Source organism: Apis laboriosa, unplaced genomic scaffold, assembly GCF_014066325.1.
Source record: "Apis laboriosa isolate Shangri-la unplaced genomic scaffold, ASM1406632v1 scaffold49_cov149, whole genome shotgun sequence".
In the NCBI taxonomy this organism is placed as follows: domain Eukaryota; kingdom Metazoa; phylum Arthropoda; class Insecta; order Hymenoptera; family Apidae; genus Apis; species Apis laboriosa.
The window spans coordinates 1,386,974-1,400,917 of NW_025223500.1; the positions used below are offsets into that span (position 1 = coordinate 1,386,974).

The window sequence follows — 13,944 nt, forward strand, 5'->3', positions numbered from 1 at the left end:
AATTAAACGCTATTCGATTTATGTATTAATCGTTTCACTCGTGTACATAATTAATACAATGTGTGATTTATCATTTTTACGAAACTTTTCCATTTTTAAAACGTTTTCCTCTTTTTATTTATGATTTCAATCTCTTTATTCTGTTCAAAGAATCGAAACTATCGAACGCTTTATAAGCGTTAATCTTATAGCTTACAAGTTAAGCAGCCAATTTTGTTGAAAGATTTATATATATATATGTATTATAACATTCCATATGTATAAATGTTAGTATTTTATTGCATATTAACTTTCAGTAGTAATAATTCTGTAATAATAATAAGAAAATAAGAAAAAATTTTTATTAATATTTTCTCTTATAATATATTGCAATTAAAGATAGTTTTAATTAGTAATTTACACAACAGAAGAAACAAATTCAGTCAATTAAGATATTCGATAATGAACTAGTTAGAATTGTTTTTAGATTTAAAATATGTTTTTCTGCTTGTTTCCAATCCCGTTAATGATCTTTGTTCATTAAATAAAAATGCGTATGTGCCACGGATCGAACAATTCTGATTCTCGGTTGGATGCATCTCGAGGAAATACTCCTCCGTTTCCTGAATGCAGTTCTTCGATCGCTTGTGCGCGGTTAGAAACTCTTTTATTATCTCGAAGAGCAATTTCTTGCTTGCAAAATAAATCGATATAGTTATTTGTGATTTTGTGAGAACAATTAATATATTTTGTGATATTCGTGTGTATATTTCATAGTGAAGAAATATAATAATTTTTAAAATACGATATAATTATAGAAAATTATAAAGTATATATCAAAATAATTAGAAGAAAAATAAATTATTTATTGATCTTTTACATTTAATTTTCAATTAATTATTATATTTTAATAAAAAAAAAATTAAACAATAAGTGAAATCGTTAAATTTTAAAGTATCATCAGAAAAAATATGATTTTAATATTAATAATGGCGATTATCTAAATTAGAAAACATTTAACTGATTTGAATGTTATTAATGAATACAAATTTCAATAATTAATAAAAAAAAATATTTTTCTAAAAAAAAAAAAGATAGAATTAATCTTGAGTGAATTAATCAGTTTGCAATCAGTTCGAAAAACTAATCCAAATATAAAATATGAATTACTTTATGTATAATTAATTACAAAATACACTAAAATTTAACAATCAATTTTGAACGCAAAGATTCATATTTTCGTTAACCTATATAATTAATTATATAAGAATTTTTTGAAATAAAAACATTATTCACGTAATTATGAAAATGATTAGTTTTATTTTTTGATATGTCATTCATAATTCGAAAATAATCGATTTGATTTTGTTATTTTATTTGAGATAATTATTTTAATTTAAACGACAATTAAAGACTAATCGTAAGAAATTACAGGATTTCTAAATTGATATCCATTTTAATAGAAAATTGCATCGATGACAGGTATCGTATTAAGTACCAACACCTCGGGCATAATGGCGTGCAAGACAAACTCTCGTCGATCGATTACTCGGTACAGTAGAAATTCTTACGCATGTCTCGCATGATAACAAGCGCAGACACAGTGATGTCGATTGTTTGGTGAAAAGCAGAAAAGTGAAAAGAGAAGAAATACGAAAACGCATCTACCAGGATCCCTGCACGTTGGGCGGAGTTTCTCAGAACATTTTATGGAGACGATTCGCCTCGCTAATTTCAGCTGCATGTATATAAACGTTAGATTTGTTGCGATCGTGAGCAGAGATTGTCCGTTTCTCAAAGCTTCCAAACGGTTAAATATCTTTGCTTTGGCAAAGCGTTAAATTTTCTCATTTGTCCAGAATGAAAGGAATATTTTTGGTAAGGGACGAATGAAAGATCACGATTTTTCCCTGATTTCATTCGACAAATTTATTTTTATTCCAAGACATTTATTTTCCTTTTCTCGTACTTTTCAGTATGCTATTGCTTTATTGGCGCTGTTCTCGCTGCTACAACAACCAATCGAATCGTGAGTATCTGAATGTCGTTGTTTTAATCGTACGTATATTAATTTACTCTTATTTTTATGTAACAGGAAGAAGGTGATTATCCATGTTCCTTATCGAGTGAAGAACGTGAAGCACGTACACACGATTTACAAAATCATTCCTCATTATCGCGAAGACAAGAAGGAAGATTTGGAGGAGGACGATAAATATGAAATTTATTAGAAATAATTTTAATTATAAGTAACATAACATAGTACATAATATAAAATTCAACCCAACGAATATAGTTAATAGAATTCAAAAGTATTCAAATATATATAATAGCTGGTAGATCTGAAAAGATGTTTTAGCAATATTTTTTTTGTATTAACGAGTTTATTTAAAGAACAAATGTATCTATTTTCTGTAAAATCAAGTTAAATTAAAAATTACAAGAATCGTCAAACTGCGAAAATTCGTAAATTTCCTTGCAATTAAATATAAAATACAATATAATTATAAACAATTAAACACTATGTAAACATTATGTAAAATGTTTAATGTATTTAATCTCATTTTTTTCCAACAAAGAAGAATAAAAATTTTCAAGAAAACTTTATTTTTATAAAGACATTTCTATAATTATTTTTTTTTTTACACGTTTACGTTAAGATAAACGAGCAAAGTAAAAAAAAAAAAAAATATAAAATACAATACGATAATTATAAACAACTAAACAGGTTATGTAAAATGTTTAATATATTTAATCTCATTTTTTTCCAACAAAGAGGAATAAAAATTTTCAAGAAAACTTTATTTTTATAAAGACATTTCTATAATTATTTTTTTTTTTTTTACACGTTTACGTTAAGATAAACGAGCAAAGTAAAAAAAAAAAAAAGAAATAGAGAAGCAACCGCAACAACGATCACGAGCATCAATAACCGCGTTTATTGAACAATAATCCTCCTTCCGGCGTGGCAATGACCTTACCACCGATCACGTTGACACATTTTTCCAAAGGCGTGCCATTCGAAGCGGATTGGCAGACGGAGCATATCTCGAAACGGCGAAAGTGGTTGATCGTCCGTAAAATTTCCATTATAATCTCGCAATTTCATAGTATCCACCGTGATAGAGGGCGGAATATAAACGAGGAGCGTCCTACGAGATTGCCAAACGAAATTGAACCACTGATCCCGACGTTTCATTTATCTTGCTCTCCTCCACGAGAAGCCATGGTGACGAAAAAATGGGTAATTAAAACTACACCAATTACAAAATTACTCCACAATAATATATATAAATAATAAATACGAAAAAAAAGTGTAAACAATTGATAACAATTTCCAATCGATACATTTCTTTTCAACAGCAACTCCTCAACTACTTGTCCTTCCTTCTGCTGAACCAACCGACAATATACGGGGTAACTTCGAAACAGTAAGTTCTCTCCTTTCCAATAATCCATCCAACACTGTCTCTTCTTCTTAACTTCGACGATATCGTATGATATCGTTCCCCGCTTTCTCCATTCACGTACTCTCGTTTTCTCGCCGAGTGCTCACTCCCTTTCCCTCGTTTCCAGCCTGCACCTGAAGATCCTCGTGCCGGATGTGATCAACCACCACACTCACACGAGGACGGTGCTCCTCCACGTCCACGTGCCGACACCTAAGAAACCGAGAACGTACAAGAAGCACGAGTACAGCTCGAATTGGAGCTCGTGGAGCCGCGGCCGTTATCACAATCACAGGGACGAGTACGGCGACCACGAGCTCGATCACGAGAATTATCACGACGAGAAATCGGGCAGAAATGGGAAACGGCCGGAGGATGATAAACGGCGCAGGCAGAAGTATTTCCCCGTCTACGATTATCACAAAGAGTATCCCTCGTCCTACGATGCGGATGGCAACGATTTGGAGGAGAAGGATCGGAGTCGTGACAGTTACGCGGTGCACGAAGACGTGAACGACATACCGCCAAATACGGAGACGGTGTCGTATAATTACGAGGAAGGGTATAGGAAGGGGGGAGAGGTGGAGAGTGGGCATATTCGAGCGGATCAGACGCGCAAGTTTCACGAAGATCATCACGAGGAGCAGGGGGACGCGGAGAACGATGGCTTCAAGGACGAGTTTGAAACGAAGACGGACGCCGGAAGGTATTTGGTCGACGACGTGGAGTACGAGAACACTAGGGATAAACGTCATCATGGTCGAAGGGCGAGAAAGATTCGTAAAAGCGTTGATGAGAATGTGTAAGAATTCTTTAAGAAGTTTCTTTTTTTTTTTCTATTAAGTTGTACAGTTTTGTTTATATGTATATGATTTGATCAATTGATTCTATTGGTTTGAGATAAGTAAACAGAGAGAGAGAGAGAGAGAGAGAGAGAGAGGAAATAATAGAAAATGGGAAGTGATCTTTCAGGTACACACGCAATTTAATCAATCTTTCTCACGACATAATTATACATTAGATTCATTCGAACCGCGATATATTATAATAGGGATAACAATATTAAGAAAATACGAGTAATAATATTTACATTAACAAGTTACGAACGATGTGACGAATAATAGAAAGACTAGGACGAGAGGTAAGTGGCAGAATGATAAAAAGTCGATTGGCATTCCATGGAAAACGTCAGTCAAAATGTGAAAAAAAAAAAAGAAAATGAAAACAGCGATTAAAATATCTATCTAAAACGTTTTCCTTTAAATGTGTGAATATGAAAGTATGCGTATGGGTCTTTGAAGCGCGGCAATTTCAATATACTTTCTAATAAAAGCTTCTCGAAAATGGAAGCTTATATATATATACATATATATTCTAATTTTCTTCTTTTTGTTGTTCATTTTCTAATTTAAAATCTCATAAAAGAGTCATATAGCGAAAGTTGGATAACAATTATATGCTTGATAATCATCGCCACCATTGGAAGGTTTCTCTTAATCACCAAATATTTTTTTTCTTATCCTCGAGAAGATAGAAAGAAAATTTCTCTGATCGTTTCTTACTGATTGAATCTAAAAAAAAAAAAAAAAAAAAAAAAAGAAACTTAACGAAAGAATCGAGAAAATTTTCCTTTTCCACAACTATACGAAAATAGGAAAAACGCGCTTCGAACAACCAATCGAGCTTTTCCAGAGAAAACTACCGGTTCTCCTCCCAAAATTGGCACGAGCCGTTCTCGTTAATGGCCACCCCAGTCTTCGTGGCCTCCTCCAAATCCACCGCCACCAATACTGCCTCCGTGGCCTCCACCGAATCCTCCACCGCCCCCATAGCCTCCGCCAATATCACCGCCGCCATATTCGATGTGGCCGCCACCACCGCCGCCGCCGCCGCCGCCACTGTATTCAATATGGCCGCCGCCGCCGAAGTCGCCGCCACCTCCCAAGTCGTGGCCACCACCGCCTCCGAAATCACCACCGAAACCACCGTGGCCACCTCCCAAATCTATGGGGTGACCGACCGTGTACCCTAGCACCTCGTATTTGTCACCACCTCCGCCACCGTGATGGATGTGCTTGGTGATTGTGTGCGTGTGATGGATGGTCTTGATCTTGTAGGGCACGTGGATCACCACGTGATCGCTGAAAATTTTATTTGAATTATTTCAGGTAAAAGAAAAATGAATGAACGATGTTTAAAAATGAAGATCGTTTACGGGGTAATGTGATATTAATGTGTATTAAAATTTTACATGGAATATTGAAAAAAATCTATCACGTATTTTTTCACGATCAAAAGATGGATGTATATAGTCTTTCTTCGATCCGATAATAAAATGATTATTTTCTCCGTCTTCGAGTGACATTTAATAATAGACGAGAAAAGTTTTGAAACTTTCTTTTCATTTTATTTGGAATGTTAATTAATAATAAAAGAAGAGAGAAATAGAAATTTCATTATCGTTGGGTATACTTTTTTGGTTATTTTTAATCGTTGGTATGAAGAAATCTTTAGGGAGAGATTTATCTCGCCGTATCGAAACTTATAAAAACTTATATATAGAAAATTAATTTTGATTGACATATTATATTTTATATCGATTATATATCTTGTAAATGATAAACGTTAAAATATTAACTCGAAAATGAATTGTCTTTCAATTAATTTTTTGTCAATTTCGACACGGACGATCGTGCGCGTAATGACGCAGAAACGACGCTTCCTGAATCATTGGATAGGAAAGAACGAATTTATTTTTACATTCGATAATGGTTGTTGGAGGAAAATTGACCATCGATAAGCAAAATATCTAGAGAAAGTCGTGACGCGTGGGTCGACTTCATGGTTCGTTACTTTGATTTATGATTGCGAGTAGATAGCTACACTTCCGCTTGATTATAGTAAATGGCAAATAACCGTGGACGACGTTATTGCATATGGACATAAAAGAAACTCACTGTCCACCATGATGTCCTGCTGAAGCCAAATTGAGCAAAGAGGCAACCACAAAGACGGCCTGAAAAAAAAAACCTCGATTTAACCAGTGTAGAAAATTTCTGAATATTACCATTAACATGCAAAATGTATATCGTGTATATCGAGAGAAATTTAAGCGAATTTAAATTGCTACTAGAATTTTCTTTTTTAAACGAACATCATATTTGCATAGAGAAATTTTAATACGTGGAATTTTTTCTGCAATGATCTAGTAATACATGAAATTTCGTCTTTTATCTTCATTATTGTAATTCGGATTCAATTATAAGAATTCTCTAACATTCTCTTAATAGAACAATTCTTTTGAGAAAGTTTCTCAAGAAAATTTTTAAATTTTTTCTAATAAAACAATTTTCTCAAAATTCTGTATTTTTTAGTTAAAAAGAATTGTTAAATTTTATTATTCATACTTTTTCTAGATCTCTAAAAAAATTCTTATAAAATTTTCTTACTTTATTTAAAAAGTAAAAGACACTGGGAATTTTTTTTTAAGTAAAAGAATTTTTTCAAAACTAGAAATAAGAAAAACATTAATGAAATTTTTTATATTGTTAATTTTTTTCTTTTTATTAAATTTTTATTTAATATACTATTTAAATTCAAATCTCGTATATAATTCAAATCTTGAACTTGAATTATATTAATCCAATATAAAATATTCTATTCTGCATCCTCCAAATAAAAATAAATACCAAAAATTTCGCTAAAATTCACTTTAGCAATCGATTTATCCAAAGTGATTGTACATCTAAAATTTTTCACACTTTCATTCTTTGCATAAAATTTATTTATCCCAAATTCAATTATTCTCTTCGAATTTACGCAAAACGTCGTTTTTCTAATTTTTACAAATCAAATTACCAATAATTCGCCAGAGGAAAGAAAAATCTTTTCAAATTTCCCGCGCAACCTTTAAATCGAATTTCAAACCGAGAATTAACTTACCGCGAGCTTGGTCATCGTGTTGATCTCCTCTGGTACCCGTTTCTTTAGTTTAAAGACCAGCTCGAAGCGAATAATTCGAGGAAAATAATAGAGGCGTAAGAGAACGAACGACTACCGGTTCCTTCTTCGCGATACAGTTGGCGGTTTCAACCGCAGTTTTGATCTGCTGACGGTTGTGCACACGCTCGCCGCTTTTATACATGTACGTGATTGGAGTTGGATAAGAATGAAAGGGAATCTTTTGCAAGCGTAAAACTGATGCACGTGAAAGGAGCCGTCTAATAGAGAAGACGTGGCAAAAAACGGAGGACCAGCGCACCCCCTCCACCTAAGTTATCTACCCTTCACCTCGATCCCATCGTTTTGTTCATTTCCTCTTCTAGACGTTCCTAGATCTGTTTCGACACACCTTGCGTCCCCACCGCCTTCCTCACCGCCTTTGCCACACAGTGTACTGTGGTCTTTTTAATGAAAGCTGGACTTGGTTGGGTGAACGGCCAAGATCAAGATCACCGTCGTAACACGACGAGGTGGGTGCACTCGCGGTTTGTTTCACTCGTTTGGTTGACGTCTGGGATGATTCATTTTTACCGATCGAGGAGAGAGACGATCGAAAGCAATGGATATAGATAGATGACGATCGAACAGATGAGGTTATGTTACGTGAACCGTAAAATTTTTCCGTGTTTTCGAGTGTTTTATTCTTATTTTTGTTTCTTTTTTTCTCTTTTTAAAGATTATTTTGTTTTTTTTTTCTCTTTTGGATAGATTTTGTTTTTGAGGTTAGTTTTCTGAGATTTTCGATCTTCGTGGAGAAATTTTTGATTTACGTGAGGTTTGCAATGAAATTTATCGTGTTCTTTGGATTTTGAGATTTTGGAATGATAAGATTTGGAAATTTGGAAGATTTGAAAAGATTGTTACATTTTTATAGTTTGTATTTGCTTCTACAAAATTAAAATTTTTTTTTTAGTCCTCTATCTTTATGTATAATTGTTATATCAATGTTCATGATATTATATCTATTTTGTATTTTAAAACGTTCAAAACAGTGAGTTCGATTATTCCTGATATTAAATTTTCTTTTCAGATTATGTTAATCACCAATGATTTAATTAAAATTTAATATAATTGATTTAATTAATTTAAATAAATTTTGTGATAATTGTGATTAAACAATAATATATTTGTTATTTAAATCTTTGTATTTTAATTATTAATTTTCAAATTCTTCGAGAAAAAATTCTTTAATATTGAATCAACTGATTTATGACTATTTATTCATTTACACATCAATTTGCACGCAACTTTTAGAATGTGTTTATTCACAGGATATTAATTAAAATTCATAGGAATAATAATTCATATAAGAGATAAACATATTTTCGTACAGTAAATGTCTTAAGCAATGTCTTAAGCTGCTGCATAAAATATTTTATTATTATTCCATCAAAATGAAATGTGTTCATTAATCTCATCTTAACTATATAATAAAAATAAATTATCTTAATTGATAAAAGGAATACCAGCTAAATTATTCGCCATTATAATACATCATGGTTTCATTTATTTATAATTCCTGAAATCTACGAAATCATCTCGCATTGTCTTATCTCTTTATTATATCTCTCTCTTTAATCTCAATTAAAAACTGCGACTTCGTGTCAGTCATATAAATTAGTCTCGAAAATTTGCATAAGAATGCAATATTTTATTCAATTGTTTCAATTTCGAAATCAGAAACATATTTAAATACAAAATATTTGTAACAAAAATTCAATCAATTGAATTTATTTTAATCTCATATAAGTGCACAGCGAATTATTATATTGTTAATTATCATAAAATAGGATAGATAATTTGAATAAATAAATACATGGCTCCATTTGTAGCAATTTATGAATTTATTGTTTTTGCACTCATTTTAGCTTTTAAAAAGAAAATTGCAATAGAAAATATATTAACAACACACAAATAGTAATTCAAAAATATATTTTTACTATAATTCTATATATTTTATACAGAAGAATAGCATAGAATCTTATATTAAAAACATTCTAAATTCAGAAAGAGAAGATTAATTTAAAAATAATTTATTAATCTAATAAATTTATAAACTCGAAGCAAGCAGTAAAAGAAATTAATTAAATGACTTAAATCTTAGTCATCTTAAAAAAAATTTACAAGACAGTAACTAATCAACTGATTAAGAAACATGCAATTGCACATAAAGCAATAATTAATCACTTCATGGTTCATCAATTGATTCGTTATAGATAAACTTAATTTATTATTTAATTATTACAACTTGTTCTATGCTTTCTTTAAGCTGTATTGATGCATCCTTAGTGTTTGCATAAGTGACTTTTAAAAATATAATTATTATTAAAAATATAGTATTATTGCTGATGATTTAAAATCTACTTAAAGTTACATCTCCAACTATAATGATCAACAGCAATACCAAGTATAATATGATAATAATAATAATTTAATTAAAAGAATGAAAGTTGACACTCTTTTATATGTCTCCACTATTAAGATGCAGTAATTGCGCGTTTTAACAATTGATTTAATTGACGAATAGAATCATCAGTTGTCATAAATTGCCAACTTTTATCTAAATGTTTATACATGTTCCATGTGATGCTGTTACTATAGTAGATAACCGATGTGAACTTGATCTTAAACTTGATCTTGAGCAAAAGGATTGCATGGTCAAGAGTGTACAGTCGATGGAATCAATATTATAATATAAGAGATGTATTTGTATGAATATAATTTCATTGCTAGAAAGATATAACTTTATGTATTGAAAATTGTTTATAAATATTATTTGAATATATTTGCATACATTTAAAAAAAAATATTACAAAGAAAAGAAAAAGTTCTCTTTGGAACTCTTTGATTTATTTGATTCTCTGTCATTAAATTTGTTATTCTCTGTCATTATTTGTTAAATTTGAATAATATTATAATAAATATTTTCATATTTCATATATTAAAATTTCTTTTTTATGTCGTTTTTGGCTATATTTAAAATTCAATAACTTGAAATAAAATCTTACAGCAAGTTTTTTACGAGTCGATAGTGGATTCAGTTCACGAAAAAAATTTTATTTACAGTCCATTGAATTTTTCCAATTTTTCCCAAAGAAAAGTATCTTTACTTTTTTATTTGCTACACGATGCAAAAAACTCAAGACAGTGAAAGTAAAGATTTCACGCTTTGAAAATCGAATTCAGATTGTTCTTTTAAGGATTCATAATAATTTTAAAAAATAACGGGAATTTTTCACGGAAATATCGGCTCCCCGCAATAGATCTCATAGAATCAAAGTACAATATCGAGGGCAAGGTATTTTCAAGATTCTTTGTCGGAGAAAATGTATCTCTTTCCCCGAGTTGGAAGTTTCTTCTCGAGCAATGGCGTTTTCGTTTCACCGGGGCAGGTGTTTCCTTTCACGAGACCGGGTATCCATCCGAGTTCGAGAATGAATCCATAGAGGGAGGATCCATAGAAATCGTGGCCTGTAAATCGATCCATCTGTTCTAGGATCGCGTGCTCCCGTGCTCACGATCACAGAGAAAGGGAAACCGATCGTCTCGCCTCGTAAAATCGGCCCACACTCGGATTGCGCGGTGCGCGCATTCCGATGGCGGAGCGAAAACAAAAACGAGCAACGAGCGTTATCCTTTTTTTTCTCGAGGATCGCGGAACCGTGACAGTGAAATCTCTATCCGAGGAATTCGATTCTAGAAACAAGGAAGGTTAAGGCGTGTTTAACGATCCGTGAAGTTTTTCGAAGTATTTGTGAACGAGTTCGAGAGTTGTGTCACCCATGTATCGAATAATCCTGTTCGAAATTTTTTTTTTGGACATTTTTTTATTGGGACAGTTCGAAGTATTCGAAATGAAAAGTATTCTAATTAAATAATATAATTAGATAGATATATTAGTAATTTTTTAGTGTCATTACTAGTAATATTACTAGTAGTTATTACTAGTGATATTACTAGTAATTTTTTAGGGTTATTATATCAATGTAAGTATCACTCGAAGAGCTTGATAAAAATTTTTAAAAGAATTTGTTAGGTTTACTTTATTGTTTTAATATTTTTTAACGTCTCTTGAATTCTTTTTGTTCAATTATATGATCATCAGTAAGCTTTAAAGAGTTATTGTAAAGGGGAGATTTCAATTTTCAAATCTTGTATGGGTTTAGTTATTGAAAAGAATTTTTCAGTATCTTTACGTATAATTGATTGAGTTTTTTAAATTTTTGAGAGGAAAAGTATCTTTGCTTTTCTATTTGTTGCACGATGCAAAAACATCTTTGAAGAAAACGAAGTCAGAGCTGTGAAAGTAGAGATTTCATTTTAAAACGAGTTCACACTGATTCTGGTACGGTCTTTTTTTTACGAAATTATAATAATTATGAATATCGTTATAATATAATTATAATGATAATATAATAAAGTTACAAGATAGAACCAAGCATGAAAAAATAATAAAAAAGATATAAGGATCTATAGACTTTGCTCTTTTCAAAAACAAAATTATTGATCATGTGATACCAATGATAAGAAACAGATTTGTTTTATATTGATTATTGAAAAATTTGCAAAGTAAATAAGATTTTGATTAAATATCAATATTAAAACAAAAATTCAAAAAAACTCATCATTAAATTTCAATAAATTGCAAATAAAATTTGAAAAAAATTCACTATTTAGAAAACATCAACAACTAATTATCAAAAATTGTATCAATCAGCTATAACAAAATATTCTTCTTAAAAGATTTTTTTGTAATTATCATTCTTCAGAAACTTCATTCTCTTTCTCATTTTTCTTGACGTAACAAACCGTTTAATTAAACAAAGCTCGCGTGAAACTTCCGAGTTAATAATATGCTTGCTTTACAATGCCAAACCACGTGAAACCAGGAAGTTACTCTCTCTCTGTGAATCACGATTGCTTCTTCTTGTGATCCTTTTATCGCATTTCTAGCAAGATGGACGAATCATTCGTCGAGGCCGATAGAAAGTAACAGGATCAGCAGAAAGGACCTTGATCTTCGATTCATTAAACGGTCGTTCGCAGAGTGAAAATCTTTCACTCGATGGAATTCAAGTGTAAATCAATCAATACATACTTTGAGGTTATGGTTCCCCAATATCTATAATACTTTAATATTTTAACGTAGCATTTTATAACTATATTTTTAAATTTAATCGATGTTACGTTGTTTATAATATTATTTGATATATATTATTAGAATATTGTATTTTTATTTTATATAGTGTGCATACGTATATTTTATCTATATGTATCTTATTTATATATTGTATTATTTGTATTTTATAGAGTATTTTACATTTTCTAAATTTCTTTAATTTGAAATTCGCGCCATTCGATGTTATATCGTTCATAATATTATTCGATAATGGAACATTGCGTTTGTAAATAAATTAACATATAGTAAATAGTTTACGTAAATAGTTTAGCATAATGAATTCTTAGATTTCTCTATTAAAGTCATTTACTCTCTCCGAGAAATTCGTGTCTAGGTATAAATTTACGAAGAATTCTTATAAATGATTCTTTACTTTCGTGCTTGTTTAAATCGTGCACGATTATCAAGTATAAATTATTTTCATTTTCTTTCTTTTTTTTTTTTCCTTCTTATAATTTATAATCCGTTGAACTCGTGCTTATTTTGTATTTATTTTGTAAATTTAAAATATAATATAACGTAAAAGAAAAATTATTTCTTTTGTTCTAATTTTTAATCATTAATTAGTCATATAAATAAAGATGAAATAATTTTTTAATTTATATAATTGATAATCGTTATTCATCATAAATATTGTGCATGTATATATATAAATGTAAAAATATATCATACAATAAAATTTACATAAAAAAAAAAAAGAACAATTTTCAAATAAAAAGCATTTTTACATCATCGTGAAATTTCAATTATGTCACTGCTTACATCGTGTCGTCTCGATATAATTAATCAAAAGATATCTCTCTTAGCAGTAAATTTCTACAACGTCTGTCTCAACGATGGCTCAAGGTTATATGCTCCATCAAGATTTTACTTACTTAGATGGAAGATAGTCATGCAAGAAGGAGGAGAGATTCTCGAGGAGAAGAGAAAGTGATCGTTCACAATATGTGTAATTCTTAAATCGATATTACTTCTTCTTTAGATTTCACTATTACCGCATTATCAAGTACTGATAAGCACGTACAGACTTCATCGTGTTATTAAAGATATATATGTATGTATTTTAACAATTAAGCAAATTGCTACTAATCAATTTCCTTCCTCTTTAAATTAATCGTATTTCTCTTTTTTTTTTTTTTTTGGAATTAATATTACTCCTTGTTCGATCATAACAGAGATTTCTACGATTTTTTAATCACAATCGAGAAAATATCAATCTACGAGACTTTCAATATTATCACTTTCACTCATTTATCATTTTTTTTTTTTTACCTGCAATTTAAAAATCGCATAATTTTGACGAATAGGTTTTCTTCTTTTGGAAACTTGAAAAGC

At 30.6% G+C, this 13,944-nt stretch overlaps 3 protein-coding genes across 3 annotated transcripts; 2 read left to right on the forward strand and 1 right to left on the reverse strand.

Annotated features, from left to right (window-relative positions):
• Positions 1 to 354: 354 nt before the first annotated feature.
• Positions 355 to 2,400, forward strand: LOC122716892. The gene is made up of 4 exons (XM_043940381.1): positions 355 to 633; positions 1,462 to 1,816; positions 1,937 to 2,008; positions 2,075 to 2,400. The coding sequence occupies exons 2-4, from the start codon at positions 1,689 to 1,691 to the stop codon at positions 2,208 to 2,210; spliced, it is 336 nt and encodes a 111-aa protein (XP_043796316.1). The 5' UTR covers positions 355 to 633; positions 1,462 to 1,688; the 3' UTR covers positions 2,211 to 2,400.
• A 550-nt stretch (positions 2,401 to 2,950) lies between these two features.
• On the forward strand, positions 2,951 to 4,234 carry LOC122716916. Its single transcript, XM_043940432.1, has 3 exons — positions 2,951 to 3,223; positions 3,343 to 3,410; positions 3,556 to 4,234. Exons 1-3 carry the CDS (start codon positions 2,951 to 2,953, stop codon positions 4,232 to 4,234), a joined length of 1,020 nt encoding a protein of 339 aa, XP_043796367.1.
• Positions 4,235 to 5,166: 932 nt separating this feature from the next.
• LOC122716888 (glycine-rich protein 23-like) lies at positions 5,167 to 7,385 on the reverse strand. Its single transcript, XM_043940379.1, has 3 exons — positions 7,371 to 7,385; positions 6,386 to 6,444; positions 5,167 to 5,569 (listed from the first exon to the last, which is right to left on the reverse strand). The coding sequence occupies exons 1-3, from the start codon at positions 7,383 to 7,385 to the stop codon at positions 5,167 to 5,169; spliced, it is 477 nt and encodes a 158-aa protein (XP_043796314.1).
• Positions 7,386 to 13,944: the final 6,559 nt, after the last annotated feature.